Source organism: Crocodylus porosus, unplaced genomic scaffold (assembly GCF_001723895.1).
Source record: "Crocodylus porosus isolate Cpor-Errol unplaced genomic scaffold, CroPor_comp1, whole genome shotgun sequence".
Lineage (NCBI taxonomy): Eukaryota > Metazoa > Chordata > Crocodylia > Crocodylidae > Crocodylus > Crocodylus porosus.
In genome coordinates, this window is record NW_017728943.1 from 131,825,329 (window position 1) to 131,838,461 (window position 13,133).

At 37.6% G+C, this 13,133-nt stretch overlaps 1 protein-coding gene across 3 annotated transcripts in view; it reads left to right on the forward strand.

Moving 5' to 3' along the window:
- Positions 1-13,133, forward strand: part of HBS1L (HBS1 like translational GTPase) — a 107,184-nt gene that overhangs the window by 19,000 nt on the left and 75,051 nt on the right. Inside the window, exon 5 of one of the 3 annotated variants that reach the window (XM_019550237.1) lies at positions 1,757-3,361. The exons of the other annotated variants lie outside the window; for them this stretch is intronic. Within the exon in view, the coding sequence (XP_019405782.1) occupies positions 1,757-2,997 (1,241 nt within the window). The 3' untranslated portion in view covers positions 2,998-3,361. Of the gene's footprint in view, positions 1-1,756; positions 3,362-13,133 lie in introns of those variants that run through there. 3 annotated transcript variants of the gene reach the window in all.

Consider the following 13,133-nt stretch of genomic DNA (forward strand, 5'->3'; position numbering starts at 1 on the left):
CTGTCGCCCAGGTGGTCGAGCACCCGCAGCCCCCTCACCAGGTCATCACCCGTGGCCAGCACTAGGTTCAACAAGGGCTGTCCAACTGGTGGGTTCGTGTGTGATACCTGGGCTCTTATCTGGCCATCATTCTCCCTATTGCTTTGGCTGCTACTGCAGCTGTGGTCTGTAGTCTCCCCCTCCCACCCTCAGCTTTAGTTTCTTGCTGCCATGCCAGGGGGTGCAGCTGTTAACCTAGGGTGCAGTGAGGGAGCTGAGGTGGGGCTACCCATGTCTGCAGGGCAGCATTGCCAGGGGGACCACCTGTGCCCATGGGGCAGTGAAGGGGAAGCATGGTACTGCATCCAGTTTTGGGCCCCCCGCTTCAGGAGGGATGTAGATAAGCTTGAGAGAGTCCAAAGGAGAGCCACCTATATGATCAAAGGCCAAGAGAGCAAGCCTTACGAGGAGAGGCTGAGGGACATGGGACTCTTCAGCCTGGAAAAGAGAAGGCTCAGGGGTGACTTGGTGGTAGCCTATAAGTATATAAGAGGGGTATATCAGGACCTGGGAGAGCAGTTGTTCACCAGGTGCCCCCAAGGGATAACAAGGTCTAACGGTCACAAACTTCTGGAAGGCCGGTTTAGACTGGACATCAGGAAAAACTTCTTCGCAGTCCGAGTGTCTAGAGCTAGCCCAGAATTCAACGTAGCCCTCCCATAGCCACACCACTGCTCACCCCAAGCACAGCCTGGTCCAGCCCTGCACAGGGAAGAGCTTGGTGCTAGCCCCACCTCGCAGTGGCAGCCCGCCCTCCCCTGCGTGCAGATCAGGGGCACATGCCACCCTCATGCCCTTCTGGGGTGTGTGCAGTCATGGGAGCCCGCCTCCCCCTGCACTCTCTGAACAAGCTGTGACTCCATACGGTGCCCCACTCTGCCCTGGCTGTGCAGTGCCTGCCCCAGCCCCACTCCCTCCCTCACTGCAGGGGCCTCACTCTGCCCCTCCCCCCACGCACCTTCCCTCCCCCCACCTCATTCCCCCACAACACACCTATCGGCCGGTCTCCGTTCTTCACGCAGTGGGGCTGCATACTGGAATTGGATTGGTATCAGCCAATATGGTTTGTTAAAAATTGGCCATTGGTATTGGCCCAGAAAATCTTTATCATTGCACCCCTATTGAAAATTGCATGACTTTAATACAAGCAAACAAGGATTTTAAATGCTTATAGCGATAGTGCAAGACTATTTATACAGTTTGTTCAGTAACTTAATTGGATTCAGACTTCTTAAGTTTTGACACATTCAGTAACTGTTTCTTTTGTTGGATAGTTGTAAAAATTAGTTACATAAATGTGTTTTGGGGCACACATGGAAAAATATTTTTAATTTTTCAGTAACATTTTAGTAATTAAATGCCTTTTCATGTTTCTTTTTGACTTTGCTGCTGTCTGCTTTGAAACCCCCCCGAACTTTTCATTGTGGCCATGCTTCTAACTGAAAACTATTGGCTATTGTAAGGTAAGGAGACTTACTTTGTTCAGAAATGTTTGCTGATATAGGGCGTTTGTCTTATTTAGTAGAAAACACTTCAGATAACATCAGTACAACTGGGCTTAGTAGCCTGATGGTCAGAGCTGAGCCACCTTGTTATTCTTTATTGCAAAGTGACAAAATGGTCTTAAAAGATAAAAGTTTGAGTGTACCCTCAGTTGGAAAGGAAATATTAGAATCTTCTCATAAGTCTTCAGGAGTACTATCTTCTTTCAATACAGATTTTTGTAAAGAAACATTATATGAATCTTGTGATAAACAGGCAGCAGAGCGTCTACCATACAGTACTGGCACAGTAAGTTTCTTTTCTACCACTGAAGGCAAAACTTGCATTAAAGGGGGTGTTGAATTACTGGAAAATAACCCACCTGGAAATTCTTGGAAGCAGTTGGAGTGCAAGGAAGCACAGGACTTAAAATCCTTGCTGAAGCAGAATGTAACTGATTCTTTAAATCTTCCGGTTAGTGTGCTATGTGGTGTCTTAAATACTTCAGATAATATTAATAAGGCAAGTTTGGATAGTCCTCCTGGCTTAATAAATGCTTTAGGGAAATTAGCACTTGATAGTACAATAAGTCATGCTCTCAACAGAAAGACAGATATTTTTGGAAATTCTTCTTCACTTCTGCAAAGTACCAAGCAGGATACCCCCTGGCCAGAAATGGATAGTTTACCATTTTTAAAGTATGGAAGTCCATCACCTGAAGAACACCAGGGGAGTAATAACCCAAGCCACTTTTACTCATTGTCTGATCTTTATAACAGGTCACCTATGAATTTTACAGATGTGAATTTGGGAACATCATCATTGTCACAACTAGTTAGTCAACATCAGGCTTCAGGTGGGATGCCAGAATTAACAGGATCTCTTTCTTCTCTGGCACACTCTGTTTCTCCTGTAAGAGAACTTGAAAATTTATCCCTTTCAGATTTAATTGCGGAAACCATTGAAGTGGATAAAACTCAAGAAACAACAGACTATTCCATGTTCAATTTAACTGAAATGTCGCCTTCTGAAGAAATACATCCAAACATTGACCTAAGTGTCCTTATTAAAAAAACAGAAATATCTGTGGAACCTGTAGTTGGCCAGTCAAGTATCTGTATCCCAGAAACTAAATCTTTTGCTTCACAGCAAGGAAAGAATTTCACTAAAAAACCCAAAAAAGGCAAAAAAGGGCTTCTTCCTAGGAGGCGGGATCCCTCTCTTTTGTGGATGAAAGCTCTCCGTGCCAGACCTTCAGCTTTTGCATTAACTTTGTGTCTCCATTATCCCCCAAAAGGATGTAAACAGGGCACAATGGATATCCATAAGACTTTCCTCTACAGTAGACAAGTACAAGAAGCAAAAGATAAGGAAATTGATCCCATAATAGAAATAACACCATTTGACTTTAAATCAGCATCCCCTGATGACATTGTAAAAGCTAATCAGAAGAAAGCTTTTACAAGAGTAGTGTAATGCAGAGGAAAAAAATGAGTGCTTATATTTCAGCATCTTTTTAAATATATATTTTTAAATGTTTCATATTGGGTAATTTATTCTGTGGCCCAGAATTAAAATCCTATATTTTTAATTATATTTGATAGCTCTCAAAATAAAGCTGATTAACAACATTTATATGTGTTAAACTGTTGCACTGAATTTTTTTAATCCTTATTTTTTGTATATTTTAAATTGATAACATTTTAAATTGACAAATCCTCATCTTAAATGTGTAGGAATTGAATCTATAGTATAGATCATTATCATGTAAGTAACACTTTTTAAATTAGTAGCTATTTAAAGTAATTTTCTAACAAGAAACATAACTACTATGAAACTATGAAACTATAACAGATTTAATTTGGACCCCTTTCCCCCCGCCCCAAAAAAAAACTTAAAAAAAAAATTTCCCAGAAGATACCTCTATGGGGTAGTTTGATTCAGAGATTTTTAAGTTTAAAGATTAAGGTTTCTGATAATTATAATTATGCAACTGTCTTATACAGTAGTTTATCACTATTTCATATTTCATTCTTTATTTTTTTTCTGTAACCTCTTTTCTGTTATGTTGCTTGTGTTAAATTATCTTAAATTATTGAAAACTTCATTAAGATCAGTCACCGGCTTTTATCCTTAGTGATAAGCTATTACAAACTTTTGATGGGACGAGATTTTCTGACAACAGCATATTACAATTTAAATTTTTAAAAAATATCTAGATGTTAAAACTGAGTATTTCTACATTGTAGAAAATTATCTTGTATGTGTGTCTTAATAGCATGTTTTTCAACAGAAATTTTAATAGAAATCCATTAGTTGTTTTAAGCCTTTCTGAAATATGTTGGAAGAACAACTTTCTTGTTTAGTTTTATTGCGTAATGAAAATGCTATGTTTCAGGACAAAGCATAGGTGCTATTTGTATCTAGCTTTGTTTTTCACTTAGAAAAAAATTCCCTTAGCAATGGAAACATGTCATATTGTATTCTCCTCTGCTGTTGGTGCCAGTATTTATTAATTTGAGCCATAATACTTAAGATCAAAATCAGGTCACTATAGACTTTATTTCTTAGCGAAGTCATCAAACTTTGGTGCTGTCTGTATACAGTAATATCTTTATATGGATCAAATATTTTTATTCTGATCCATGGACTGCCAGTATCATGGTCATTATTTTCATCAGTTATATGCAATATATTTAGTACTGGTACTATTATTATGATAAAAATAAGATTGCTCACAATTAACCATAACCTTTAGTTCAAATTTATGCAAGCAGCTATTATAAAAGAATGTGTTTAATCTTAATGGTGACATTTGAGTAAGTTAATTGTAAGATTGAAATGAATTTGTAGAATAATACTTTTAAATTACACTGCAGTTTTATAAACAACTACATTCCAGTGCTCTGAGAGATTTAGTTTTCTGAGTATTTTGCTTTACTAGTTTGTAGATATATAACTCATCATCTTGGAATATGAATAGTATGCATTTTTAATTTCTTGCTTAAATTTAGTTTCTAACTCCCCCCCTACCCCCCCCCCCCCGAACACAGGAGGGTTCTGTTAATGATTGTGTATGATGGTACTGCTGGAATATTTCATTCTAAATGACAAGGTTGATATTTCTTTTCTTTTCTTTTTTTTTTCTTTTCTTTTCTTTTCGGTGTAGGCACCTATACCCTGAACCTTTTAGGTAGCTTATAGTAGCCAACTATAGTTACTGTAATCGTAAGTATTTCATTCAGTTAAGTCCAGGGCAGAAGCAAAATGGAACACTCTCTAGTTTGCTCACAATGTCTTTTCTTTATCATAAATTATAGTGTAAATATTTTCTTGGGTCTTGGCCAGAAAGCTGTTCCATATTCTTCAATTATAAGATGATTCCAAAGTTTAATACCCTGATCATGGGTACTAGATCAGGTATGTGGGGCCAAGATGATTTTAGGTCCTGTCAGCGCATAATATCTTTAACACTCTACTTTTTGTTTTATTATTAAAAGCTTTAATAAGATTTTTTGTTTAGCAAGTACAACTTAAGACAACCAAGGCAGATCACGTTGTTGGTAATATAGTAGCTCAGAATGCCTGCCAAATTAAAATATTTTAACTATCAGTTTTCTCAAGTCAGTTCATATGCCTAGGATCTGGTTTTCCTATTACAATTTTAGAAGAACTGAGAAGGCTTTAAACAGTAATCAGGCCCTGGACCACTTTTTAAAATGGGTTATTGTTTAGTTAAGGAAAAAATAAATTTAATAAAGTAAAGTAAAAGATGATCCATTCTGTCTTTAATTGTTCAAGTGATGTGGGTTTCTGTAGCTTTTGCTATTTCCTGGGCACCTGAATTGGCTTTTCTGAGGGTAGCATTTCTAAAATTGTAGAAGAAATATTTACCATTTGTAGTCATGTGTGCCTCAGTGTCAGGCGCTTTTAAAAACACCCAGGGCTGTGCCACATGCATTTGTATAAATGGCAAAATGTGTGTCAGTGCTGAGAAAATAGTGGCACACTTTTGACCTAAAACACGTCAAAGGTGTTTTAGTTCAAAAGTGCACCACTGCCACTTTCTGCACACCATATTTTCTGCATTTTGCCATTTATATAAATGCATGCGATGCAGTGCTGGGTGCATCAGCTTGTGTGCTCCGCAGACTCAGTTAATTGAGTCTTTTCCTATGTGCTGGATTTCTGGTGTGTCAGAGCAGACAAAGGTACATGTATAAATGCCCATTATTTTTAGTGGAATACATTTTCTTGTTTTCTGTCTCTATTGTCCTATCTTCTGCCGCTCTCTTCCCAAACATTTCCTTAAAATGTTCAAAGGGATTTAGGGCCAAATTCTGCTACTGTACCTTCATTTACTCCCATTGATTTAATTGTATATTATGTATAAGTATCTGTTGGCAGCATTTTGCACTCAGAGCCCAGTCTTACTGTGCATTTAATGTAGATGGTCTCATTTAGATACCCACTGACTTCAATAAGAATCCGATTGTGTGCTGAAATACACCTCCACAGAGATACCATTGCAGGTTTGGGGTGTTAGTATCCAACTTCAGACAAGAATATTAGAAGGTTAACCTTAAAACATTTTTTTATATTTTTGTTTGGATTAGTGATGTTACTGATCCTGAAGAGGATAGTCTACTGAGCATTATTACGCTGTTTAGTAGAATAAAAATAATGCAGTGTGTATCTTCAGACCACAGTCTGGCAGCCTTATATATTCCTGAACAAATGTGTGTACTCATGGTAAAAATATCAAAAGTACCTAAATGATGCATGATTGTTAAGTTAGATTGTTTTTTAGGATTTAGGCTTCCTATACCACTTGAACACTGCTGTAAGATAGCAGTCCATCACTGTACAGTTCAAAAATGAAACAGGTGCATGTATTTACTTAATAAGAACAATGTTTATGGTACACCACTGACAAGTCTTAAATTACTGCATGATGTTATGATGACACCTGAAGCTTTCACTTAGCCGAAAACGAAGTTATAAAGTCCAAAATGTATGACCATTAAAATCCAGGTTAGTCAGATCTTTTTTCATCTACCTATTCTGTAAAGCAGACAATGAGGTGGCTTTTTACAGGTATTTCAGTACTAGTTTGCAGTCAATTTGTAACTTTGCATGGTTGTATATGGGCAGCTATATTAATTGTTTATATATTGAAAATCAGGTTTAAAAATGTAAAGTCTTTGCATCTATGTACACTGTAGACATAGAAAATATTAAACTATGTAGAATATGCTGCTTTTGGTTTTAAAACTGCTGTAAAGCCCCAAGATCTCTTGTATATTAAAATTTTATATATAATGTTTTTAATTAAATGGGCCATTTTCATATTTTTAAATGAAATTGTTTTGTGAATACTGCATTTTTATTTATATATGTGAATAAAGTAAATCACTTTCTAAAGGACTGATTAAACACACAATTCCTTTGTTAGCTTGCTTGTTTTATACAAGTTAAGTTGCAGTCACTGTTAGGAGCGAACAGTAGCGACCATTCATTTAGTAGATCCTGCAGTCTGACTGGATATGCATAGGATGCCCCTTTTTCCACAGAAGGTTTTGCTCAACTTGTTGAAGCTCTGTGTCCATCTGTGTTGCTCCAGGTGCACTACTGGAGCCCCAGTTTGCATTTTGTTAGAAATACATTTGAGAAACTTTAAACTCTTAGACCAGGCACAGAATTTGTAAGCATCATCGAGTACTAGGCAGAAAGGTGATGGGAAGATATTATGAAATAACCATTTATGCTGCTAAGAAGAAGGATCTGTACAAACATTAATTTTCAAACTTCGTTACAGTGCAAACTATACCTACTACAGTTAAGATTGCGTAAGTGTTCTCAGGCACTAAACACTTTGTGACACTTTCATCTCTCAGGCTTAAATTTTCCAGGCTTTTGTCTCTTCTTGTAGGCAGTGTTGTTTTGGTAAAATTGAGCAAAATGAAAAGAAAAACAAAATAAGTTCCACTAGGAAAGTGGAAAATAAACTTTTTCCGTGAATTAAAAAGTGCTTTTTTTTTTTAATTTGCTTTAGGACCAAAATGGCTAGGTATAGAAAGTTAAAGTTTAACTTTTGAAAAATACCATTTAATGAATAGTCAAATAAAAAATGGTTTTGATTTTTGTATGATGTAGTGCTTTGAAAATAGTGTTTTGCACAGAGCAGTGCTCTTTGTTTTCTGTAAACGTGTATAGTTAAGGAAATTTACAGTTCATATATGTGGGTAATAAGTAAAGCCCTTTCCTTAATTATTGTGTGTTTTCAGAATAAAAACTATGCAGCTCTTAAGTTGTACTGTTATGTGGACTGTCCAATATATGCAGGAATTAGACACTTTTCTAAAGTTATTTTGAATATGATGTAGAATATTCCCATTGTATCTAGCTATGTACAATAGATAAAGTACTAATTTCCTTTAAAAATAGGAAATTTAATGTAACTGTTAAGAGAAGTTAGGGTTCCACGATGAATATTCAGAAGTCAAGAAATAGAGTTAAAATTGAAGTTGCACATGTGCCCTTTACTTCCCTCCCTTCCCATTTTGAGCCTGATGACAGATATTTATGGGAACATCTCACCCTTCCGAGCTGTCAGATTGGTTTCAGAGAGGATAATGTGTCTTTGCTTGTGGCTTCCTTTCCTTATGATTGGTTGTGAAGATTAGGGATTTTTTGGGGGGCAATTATTCAAAGTAGATATAGAATGACATTGACATGATGGGCAGTTTCACTGTGGCCCACAAGGCTCTGAATAACAGCAGTGAAACTCTCTATTATCTCCAGTTTTTTCACCATGCTGTTGTACATCCCCCTCTCCCCCACCCCCAAAGAACAGTGTATAGCTTCTAGTGCTGTATTTAAGGCTGGGAAGAAAACATAGCTTCATGTTCAGAAAGGTTATCTTTTCTAGATCCAAAAAAAGAGAGAGCTTACTTTTTTCATAATTGGATGTTTAAGTACCTTTTTATACCCAGAAAAGATCATTTTTAAATTGAAGGTGATTAAATGCTATCCCATTGTACTTTGCACATTAAGGAACCAACTAGTAAATTTTGGCAAATAGAAATTCTACACTAACAGCTTCTTCAAAGCAAAATTTTAAATAAACATTTACGTGTGTTTTTCATATTTCCCTATGTTTGCCTGTCAGTTATTGAAGTTGCTTGTGTTTAAATTGGAGTTTGCCCCATAATATTTTAATCCCACAATCAGTGCTTAAGTTTAATTTGTGACATTATTAGTATACAAATCATTCATACACAAAAAAGATTTGAGTTTTAACTGGGGGATCAAGCCAGACTGAAGTCTCTTTTCTGAGGAATAATACTTTGTAAAGAAATGCACCATATTTATTTACATATCCCAGGGGTCCTGGTTTTCTCTGATTTAAAACAAATCCCCAATTTTTGGTTGGAAAAAAGTAACCCTAAATTTACATTTTTTTCCATAATTAAAATGAAACATCAGTAATATATCTCTCTATATTAGTGGTGTTTCATTTAAATCACAGAAAAATGTGAATTTGGGATGACCTTTTTTAACCAAAAATTGGGGATTTGTTTAAATCTGAGAAAACCAGGATTCCTGCAAATCACGCACACCTTTTTCCCCCATAATTAGCCCTCCAGAATTGGGCTATGTGTTGTATGCAGGGAAGCTCATATCTGTGCTGGAAAGGAAGCATGAAGATTCTGGAATGGCTGCTGGGAGCTGTGCATCTCTCCCAACGAGTATGCAGCAGAAGCAGAGTCCACTCTTTAGCATCAGAGCTAGAGTTTTAGCACTCTCACAGCCACTTCCCATCAGTCCTGCCTGTGGAAGATCCTTTGGATCCAGTGGGAAGATGGACACACCACTATTAGTCTCCTCCTGCAAGCAAACAGTATGAGTATGGAGGTGATGATCAGTCAACATCAACTTCATTGAGCTGGCCATGTCACCCAGATGTTTGATTCCAGATTCCTGAAGCAAGTATTATTTTCCTAGCTCATCCATGGGTATGCTTAAGAGGAGGGCAGAGAAAGAGTTTCAGGGATGTCCTCAAGGCCAACTTAAAAAAAAAGGAAAAACAATATTTATGTAAACTCATACGAGACTATCACCTAGGACCATGTCAAGTGGAGGAAGAGTCTGCTGCAGGGATCTCAGTACTTTGAATCCTCATGACAACAGCAGTAGTGGCAGAAACTGCATATCATGAACTAAATCAAGAATCCAGCACCACCCACCCCACACAGAAACACAAGTCCGAACTGCAGTGGAGTCTCTTGATCCTGGATGGGCCTCATCAGCCATCTTTGGACGCACAGATAAGACAGTTGTGGAAGGCAATCATCCTTAACTGCAAGAGATTGCCAAAGAAGAGGAAGGTAGTAGCTTTTTGTCTGAACAACTTTTCAGTTGAACTCTAGCTTTTGTTTGAGCAATGGTTGGGTGATTGAAGTGTAGACTTCCACTGGTCCATGTAATCACCATTTGACCATGGTGAAATAAGTTTTCCCTTCATTCTGCCTTTCCAGCACCACCTGTGTGTCTTGTTGGGGGGGGCGGGCAGGGGGTATGAGAAAATATGGTGTCTTGCAAAGGCAAAAGCTTGATGTAGTAAAAAAGCATCCCTTAAAACTGATTTATGATCAATATTATGCATTATTTCATACTGCTTAGACTATACTGTGAATGCATTTTAAGTGGCTTAACTTCTGTTCAAAGATTATTTTAAAAATTTCCATTATAGTTAGAGATTTTTGTTATTAGATAACCTAAGCTGCATTCTGACATGTACTTGAGTTTTCCACTAGTGTAGTGTTCCTTAGAGTCAGTTCTGAACATTGTTATCTAATGTGCCAAAGATGCAGTAAAGTGGGTGAGTAGTGAGGTAACAATTAGCAGTTTATCCAGAATTACTTAAGTTATAAAAGACCTTGTGAGAACCTGCACAAGGACCGTACAGAACTGTAAATGAAAGGAAAAAGGTGATGGCAGACTGAATTTAGTGTTGAAAACTGTAAGCCAGTATGTGTGTGTAAGAATAATTTGAACTATTCATACATGTTTCTATTTATGTAAATTTTTTAGACATTTGTTGTAGATAGTTGCTTAGTGCCCTGTGGTGGTCAAAAAATCTAACTAAATAGCATAGTATGTTGTTATAAATTATGCCAACTTTATTAGTTATGCTGTTGTAAACCAAAAATGTGCCTCCTCCCGTGCAAAATTGTATTGAGCTCTGGTCATTCTGTCTCAGAAAAGATAAGATAATATAATTAGTCAGCTTTCAGAATATAGTTGGGTAGTTTTTTCTTCGTTTAAACTTGTGTGCTATAAAGTATATTTAAATGTCATTGAAAACTATTTGTGAATGTAGGTCGATATCAGCAAATAGTTTCAGTGAAATAATGAAAAATATCATGTTTTTTATCATTTGGAAAATGAGTTTGAAACTTTTACATAGAATATTTGTTGGGGCTTGAGAGAAAATGTGACTGTAGTCTGTTACCTAGATTATGGGTAAACTTGTGAGTAAGCTACTGATAAAAGGCAGAAGCAGTTCTACAGCCAAACGTTTAATTTTTTTGCAATTTAAAACACAAAAACAAAGTCTGTCTGGCTGCCTATGACAGCACAATGTATACCAGATGGGGAGACTCAAGAGATGGAGGAGGATGGCATGCAGATTGGCAGCAGGTCTTGAAATTACTGAATAGTCCAAATTTCCCTCCAGGCTATACCCAAATTTATAGATGGCTGGTTCTAATATTCTAACAAATGATCTCTGATTGGTTTTATTAAAATGTGTTTGTTTCACAAGAGTCCGAAACTCTTGGAATTGGATTGCAGATCTCTTGTGGACTTGGAAGATGTCAGTTAGTTGGGATTTATATCCTTGGGAAAGTGAAAAGGAGGGTTACACTGGTCATTTTTGTTAACCTTAGTTTATGGTCTTTGACAAGGCTGTTTTGCTTTTACAAATTATCTAAGCATCTTAACAAGATATGCAGCAAAAGCTCTGTTATCTGGCCCCTATGGGTAATGGGGGGTGCTGGATAACTGGATAACTAAATATGCTTGAGAGGCATCTTTGCTGAGGCTACCGCCGCGTTTGGTGCGCCATACCACCCCTCATGCCCTTCCCCTGGTGTCAGCATGCTGGGGGACAAGGAGGGGGGCCCCACACAGACTGCTTTGCCCTGGGCCAGGCCTGAAGTGAGACTCAACAAAACTGGAAGTGGGACTTCCAGTTTCACTTTTGCTGCATCGACTGGCATGCCGGTTAATAGAGCGTGCCAGTTAATAAAGTGCCAGATAACACAGCTTTTACTGTATTGTAGCAAAATAGCATAATATATTTGGTTACATCAGTCACGACTATATTTTAAGATATTATCATATAGTGTATTTAGATTGTTTAATATGTGGTCTTCCCTTATAATGTCTCCTTTCAGGCCTAGTGCTTTGTTTAATTATATCTCATTACTGGCTTAGTTAACTTGTTGATGGCTTCCTTACATTTGCTGACCAAGCTAGTTATTACACCTCCAAAGGTTCATGCTGTGGTCACTCAGAAGCAGGCTTTGGGACCTTCTGCTTAGCCACACTTCTTCAGTTTGGACTAGGCCCCTTAAAATGGCCAAGGCTGGCAACAAATCTTGTTGCTAGGGAATATACTTGAAAAGGGAGCATCTTGCTTTCCCAGTCTCTTCTGAGCCAGTAAAGGAGGGTATCTGAATACAGAGGTTTGGATCCAAAGAGTTTGATTTTTATGAAAGTGGAACAGCTTCAATGGGAAAGATTTGAGTAAGGTTAGTCTGATAAAATTCTGTAGTTTGGTGGTTTGGATACTCTCCTTAAGGTGAAAGACCGCAAGTTTAAGGTCCTCTGAGGTAGGAAGAAAGTGCATTTGACCCTAGCATTTGACAGTGTCCAGGTGAGTGTTCCAGCCACCAAGCTGTAAAGTATAGGCTGTGGTGATACCACCAGCACCACAACCTTGGTTTCCTGAATGGCATGCAAGTCCCTTTTGAATCTAGCCCTTTGTTTCTAGACTTTTTTTGCGTTTGCTTAAAAAAAAGTTTAAAAGGTTTAAGGTTTTAAGGTTTAAAAGGATCAAGAGGAAAATATTTTCGGTTGAACAAAATAAATTTCATTTGTTTTGAAATTAATAATTTTGAATAATCAAATAAACCAAGCATTTTAGTTTTGAGTCTACCTGAATTTTTTTTTTCAGTATTTGAGTTTAGTATTGTTTTGCACAGTTATAGTTCAGAAAGGAGAGACAAAAATTATTCGAAGCATGGAAAAGATTCAGCATTTGGAGAAGATGAAAGGGTTGAGGTTCTGTAAGTGACAAGTAAGCTTATGCGAGAGGTACACAAAATATTAAATGCTGCAGTTGGGTGCACAGTTTCATGTAAGAAGGCACAGAAGGTATTCAGTGAAAAATGGAAAGCCAGTCACAAGGAAATTCTAGTGTAGTTTCATAGTTGGTAGGGTCGGAAGGGACCTGAGCAGATCATCGAGTCCGACCCCCTGCCATGGCAGGAAAGAGTACTGGGGTCAAACGACCCCAGCAAGGTGTTCATCTAGCCTCCTCT